The following is a 6,631-nucleotide window of genomic DNA, read 5'->3' as shown; positions in this document are numbered from 1 at the left end:
CCTTCTTCCCTCCCTCCCTTCCTTCCTTCCCTCCCTCCCTCCTATTGTTCTTTCTTTTTCTTGCTTTCTTTTTGGGGTGGGGTTAAGGGTCTCACTCTGTTGCCCAGGCTGGAGTGCAGTAGTGCAGTCTCAGCTCACTGCAACCTCTGCCTCCCAGGTTCAAGAGATTCTCCTGCCTCAGCTTCCTGAGTAGCTGGGATTACAGGCGTCACAATATCTGGCTATTTTTTGTATTTTTGGTACTGACAGGGTTTCACCATGTTGGCAAGGCTGATCTCCAACTCCTGACCTCAAGTGATCCCACCTGCCTCAGCCTCCCAAAGTGCAGGGATTACAGGTGTGAGCCACCGCACCCAGCCTGCTCTTATTTCTTGAATACCTTGTTCAATATAATGCAGAAGATTGTCTCGTTTTATCTTGTAGGCACAGCAACCTGGAAAAAATTCATCAATGTGAAAAGATCTATACAGATAACCAATACTTTGGTTGTTCCTTTGATCTGACCAAAGTGAAGGATTCCAGTTTTGAAAAAAACAGTGTCCAAATAATGGTCAAGGATAATGCAGGAAAAATTAGACCATCCTTCAAAATAGTACCTTTAACTTCCCATGGTAAGTTTTAGAAGTCCTCTATGACAGTGTGGATAAAAAGTGTGTTATATCTTTTGCACAATCAATACAAATAATAAAAAACCACCCTTTTGGTTTTAAGATCTTCCAGAAACAAGGGATTACACTGATGTATATCTTTCTTTGATAGATCCTTTTTAAAGAAGCAAACTTGGAAATTCTATTTACTGAGCACATGTGCCAAATGCATCATCCTTGTTTACTTATGAGTACACTGAGACTTAGAACAGTTAGTTGTAGAACCAACATTGGAATTGTCTTAGTTCATTGTTTGTTAGTTTCTGATATTCTGCTATAAGCAACAGAATACCAGAAACTTGGTAATTTATAAAGAATAATAATTTATTTCTTGCATTTCTGGAGGCAGGGAAGTGGAAGGTCAAGGGGCCAAATCTGGCGAGTGTCTTCTTGCTTGTGGGTACTTTTTGTAAAGTCCCAAGGCAGCACAGGGCATCACATGGTAAGGGAGCATGCTAGCTCAGATCTCTCTTCCTCTTGGTATACATCCACCAGTCCCACTCCCATGATAACCCATTAATCCATTAATCAGTGAATAGATCAATCAATTCATGCAGAGCCCTCATGACCCAATCATCTCTTAAAGGCCCAACCTCTCCATACTGCCACAGTGGGGGTAAAGTTTCAACATGAGTTTGGGAGAAGATAATCATTCAAATCATAGCAGGAACCCAGGCCGTCTGACTCTAAGATCTATTCTCTTGATACTTAAGAAGATGATGCTGATATGATCATGTAGAGTTCCTGAATAATTTGTCTCTTAGAAAAGGCATAGATTGAAGGTAGTATAATCAGGTGATATTCAAAATATTTAAAATTCTGTATGGCATGGCCACTGATCAGTTAGAAAAACCAGTATATCCGTACCTGTGGGTGCCAGCTGCATGTCAGCCTGTTAGAAAGCGCCCTCAACTTGAACACAAAATATGTGATTAGGTTCTAACTCTTCCATTTTGGGCAAGGCATGTAAACCTCTTTCAAATATTTCCTTGTCTGTAAAATGGAAAATATAGTAGTCTCTCTCAATCTAAAAAAAAATTGTCATAAGGTCCAAATGACATAAAGCATATTAACTCATTTTGTAAATTACTAAAGCAAATTCCGTAAGTGTAATGGTTTATTTGTTGAAATATTCCAACTGGGAGCTCAGATTCTGGCTAAGTGTATACAGATGATTTATAAGCAAATAACTATCCATTGACAAGTGCTCCCAAGTCCCTGAGCAGAACACTATTTTCCATCTCTTCAAATAGTCATGGAAGTAAATTCTAATAGGGTACCAAAGTCAGTTTACTTTGTAGGCCAAGGGAATGAAGTTGGAGTATTTTGCCCAGTGGGGTAAGCTGAAGCAGAGCCCTCTCTTTGTTTGGCAGATTACCCTAAATGACCTTTTAAGGCTTATTTTGCTGCTTTTCTCCCTGGATATTAATGGTGGCATAAAGGAAGAAGGAAGATTCTTCTCAGATGGAAGATATCTTCAAGTTGTTTTCTCTTAATTAGCCATTATCTTCTGTTGCTTGGTCTTAAGTATAGCTGACTCCTGAAAAGGTAAATTGACCAGGCTAATGCATTTTTAAAAATAAATTATTTTTTCTTTTTCTGAGACATGATCTCACTCTGTTGCTCAGGCTGGAATGCAGTGGCGTGATCACAGCTCACTGCAGCCTTGACCTCCCAGGCTCAAGCTATTCTCTCACCTCAGCCTCCCGAGTATCTGAGACCACAGGCGTGTGCCACCATTCCCAACTAATTTTTGTATTTTTTGTAGAGATGGGGTTTTACCATGTTGCCCAGGCTGGCCTCGAACTCCTGACCTCAGGTGATCCACCCGCTTTGGCCTCCCAATGTATTTTATTCTTAACTGTGGTTATAATCACACAACATTAAAATTACCTTCATAAACACTTTAATGTTTGATACGGTTTGGTAGTGTTAAGTAGTATATTCACATTGTTGTGCAGCAGATCTTTAGAACTTTTTCATCTAGCAAAACCAAAACTCTATGTTCATTAAACATTAATTTCTCCTCCGCCCAGCCCTTGGCAACCACCTTTCTACTTTCTGTTTCTATGAATTTGACTACTTTAGATACCTCATAGGAGTGGATTCACATAGTATTTGTCTTTTGTGACTGGCTTATTTTACTTAGCATAATTTCCTTGAGGTGCATTTATGTTGCAGCGAGTGCTCAGAGACTAAGCCAATTTTTTTTCCCCAAGACATCACCCAGACTGGATTGCAGTGATGCAATCTCGGCTCACTGCAACTTCTGCCTCCCTGGTTCAAGCTATTCTCCTGCCTCAGCCTCCCGAGCAGCTGGGACTACAGGGGTGTGCTACCATGCCCAGCTAATTTTTGTGTTTTTAGTAGAGATGGGGTTTCACTATGTTGGCCAGGCTGGTCTCAGACTCCTGACCTCATGATCTGCCTGTCTCGGCCTCCCAAAGTACTGGGACTACAGGCTTGAGCCACCTCACTCAGCCCTAAGCCAATGTTTTAATGGTGGTCTTTGATTGGCATTAATAAGTGACAACTAGGGAAGCCCTTTGTATCTGGTCCCTTGTTATTCATCAGGTGGAAGTACATCTGGACCCAAGTACATCTGCAACCTTTTTATTCTCTATGCTGCATTTAGATTTCCTGATTATACCCTGGCCATTTTCTAACCAGCTGCAGGTCAGAGTTCATGTTATCTGCCAGATACCCCAAATATGTTCCTTAAATCCATTTTACTAGGCAGTAAAATTTAAATTTCACATATTTTAAATAAACTTCTATAATTGTGGCTAATCAGAAATTTTAAAACTATGTATCTGATCATGAAAGGTCACTAAATGTGTCTGCTCTGTTTTGATTTAACTTTATGAACCCTGCATATATATGCAGTTATCTCTCAGTATTCGTGGGGGATTGCTTCCAGGAATTTTCAAGGATACCAAAATCCATGGATGCTCAAGTCCCTGATTTTAAAATTGGCATAGTACTTGCATATAGTGTATGCACATTTTCTCATATACTTTAAATCATCTCTACATTACTTATTTAATACAATGTAATTGCTATGTAAATAGTTGTTATATAATCTAGGGAATAAATGAGAAGAAAAAAATCTGTACATGTTCAGCACAGACACTATTTTTTTAAAAAAATATTTTCAGTTCATGGTTGGCTGAATTCATGAATGCAGAATCCATGGATATGGAGGGCCGCCAACTGTGTGTGTGTGTGTGTGTGTGTGTGTGTGTGTGTGTGTAATCAAACTTTGGAGTGTGTGTGTGTAATCAAACTTTGGAAGCTTACTTGTGTTCTATTTTTGTCTTTCAGTGAAACCTGATCCTCCACATATTAAAAAGCTCTTCTTCCATAATGGTAACCTATATGTGCAATGGGAGGATCCACAGAATTTTATTAGCAGATGCTTATCTTATGAAGTAGAAGTCAGTAACAGCCAAACTGAGACACTTGTTTTCAAAGTAAGGTTTTAAAAAGTATTGTTTTTATTTGGCTATTTTTCTTTTACTTGAATATCTTACATTGAAATAGCAATGAAACATAGCTCTTATGTTTTTCACCTTATGATGATGATGATGATAATGAAACTTCTTGTCTAAAATAAGGCATGGTGGAAGACTTGAAGATTTATGGTATAATAGTATCAGCTGCAAGTTTCAGCCATTTATTAATTCATCTGTAAGCTTCTTAAAATGGCCTATTAAAAATAATTCATCTGCTCAACACATTTTTATTAAGTGTCTTTTGTGTGCTAGGGCTAAGGCAGTGAACATGACACCTGACAAGTTTTTTTCTTCATGAATCCTCCATGATAGAAAATGTATGTAAATAAGAAAGCTAATTTCAGAGCATAAGTGCTGTGAAGAAAATAAAATGGGGTTATGTAGAGTGACTGCAAGAACCAGAGGGAACTAGGTAGGGAAATCATCTGAAGTAATGACAATTGAGATGAGACCAGAATGATGAGCAGGCACTAGCCATGCGAAGATCTGGGTGTAGGGGGTCAGCAGATAATAGACTTTGAGGCAAGAATGAGCTTAGCATGTGTGAGAGAACAGAAAGGAGGGTGGTGTGGCCGAAATGGAGCAGGAAAACATGTCTAAGCAGTAGGCAGACATCGATCACGCAGACACTTGGAGGCTCTGATAATACCATTCTGTTTCCTTGGAGTTTGTGGCAACTAAAGTAATCAAATTTGAGTGGTCAGTATTTGTTGGATTATGTGACTGTATGTTATTCAGAATCAAATGCAGAACATGATAATTAGAGGTCCTGTAGGACATTGACCAGAATGTGCTCTAATCTCAGGACATCCATCCCGTTGTTCTGCCTTAGGGCAAAGGTCACAAACTAGGGCCTCACACTTTTTTTTGTTGGGAACACAAAGTCGTGTTTTGTTTGTTTCTTTGTTTACTAGATTTGAATTTTTTGCCCAGATTTTAAATCATAGTACCTTAAGAGTGTATGTCCATAAGATGGCGCCTTAAGACCAGGAAGACTGCACCACTCACTTGTTTGCTACCTGCCTGGATCCTTTGTGTGTTTGAGTTTTAGAGGTTAGAAGTGAAATGTTTTATATTGGCTTTTAAAGGAGTCCAGCATCTTGCATGTGGGTAAATTCCTTGGCCCAGTTGTTTTAGCTTATCATGGAACTTTCAAAATGCTTGCTAAAATAAGCCAGTGTTGACAGGCTGTAATTTCAGCTACAGAGGGAGTGACCAAGTCCACAGCAGAACAGAAGAGCAAATGTTCTTCTGGGCATTTGCATTATGAATCCTTCTGCTAAAACGTAATAATCATTATTAGTACCAGAAATTAAGTGCCGTATGAAATACAGCAAAGGGAAAAAACTAAGGGCTTCCATGTGGAAAGGGGCTTGTGCTTGAATTTACGATAAAAGGAGTTATCAGAAAGCTGAAATAATACTTGTTTACTCCAGTCTTTACTGTTCTCTCCCCTCTGAAATTGTGAGACGCATGCTGCTTATAGTATTCATTTTGCCACTCAGTTATTTTCTTGCTGTTTAACCTATCACATATAAGCATTTTCTCTCCACTGAAAATATAAACTACAGAAAACCAAACACCACGTGTTCTCACTTACAAGTGGTAGCTGGACAATGAGAACACACAGAGAGGAACAACACATACTGGGGCCTGTGGGGAGTTGGCGGGGGAGGGAGAGCATCAGGAAGAACAGCTAATGGATACTGGGCTTAATACCTGGGTGATGGGTTGATCTGTGCAGCAAACCACCATGGCACATGTTTACCTATGTTACAAACCTGCACATGTACCTCAGAGCTTAAAAGTTGATATTTAAAAAAAAGAAAATATAGACTCCTGTAGGAAGGAGTCAGGTGCTATCTACTTTGTGCTGTTCCTGCTACTAAATAGCAGCTAACATGTATTGAGTGATTACTGTGTGCTAGGTATCTTAATAAGCACTATATCTGAATTGTTTCATTTAGTCTTCACAATAACCCTAAGTATCTAGGTCCTGTTATGTTGTCTCCATTTTACAGATAAGAAAACTTAGTTATTCCTAAGGTCATATTTCTAGTAAGTGGTAGAATCAATATTTAACCAAAATTGTAACTCTAAAACTTGGATTCTTAACCACTAGAGACCACCTCAGTACTTCCTCTTACTAGCAATAACCATCATTCATTAAGTGTTTATGGCATGCTACAAAGATACTCTTCTATGTGCTTCTTAATACAGTATCTCATAGCAACCCTTGAAATAGAAACTATTTTAATCTACATTTTATTGATGTACATTTTAACTTACATCTTAGCTTTAAAACTAAGGCTCAGAGAGGTTAAGTAACTTGCTACGAGCCACACAACTAATAAGTCAGTATGACTTCAAAGGTTAGTTGGTCTCCATGTGTTAAACTTTGACCAAGAATACTTAGTATAATGACATATGCATAATCATCACTTAAATTATTATTGAATTGAGTTACAT

At 38.7% G+C, this 6,631-nt stretch overlaps 1 protein-coding gene across 1 annotated transcript in view; it reads left to right on the top strand.

Moving 5' to 3' along the window:
* The window catches only part of IL13RA1 (interleukin 13 receptor subunit alpha 1), a 68,526-nt gene that overhangs the window by 31,567 nt on the left and 30,328 nt on the right, over nt 1-6,631 (top strand). The window contains exons 5-6 of the mRNA XM_017511260.2: nt 424-611; nt 3,972-4,120. Coding sequence (XP_017366749.1) covers nt 424-611; nt 3,972-4,120 — 337 coding nt within the window. The remainder of the gene's footprint in view (nt 1-423; nt 612-3,971; nt 4,121-6,631) is intronic.

Source organism: Cebus imitator, unplaced genomic scaffold, assembly GCF_001604975.1.
Source record: "Cebus imitator isolate Cc_AM_T3 unplaced genomic scaffold, Cebus_imitator-1.0 Scaffold445, whole genome shotgun sequence".
NCBI lineage: Eukaryota > Metazoa > Chordata > Mammalia > Primates > Cebidae > Cebus > Cebus imitator.
Note: the sequence above shows the minus strand (reverse complement) of the source record. Positions and strands in the feature narration are given on the sequence as shown.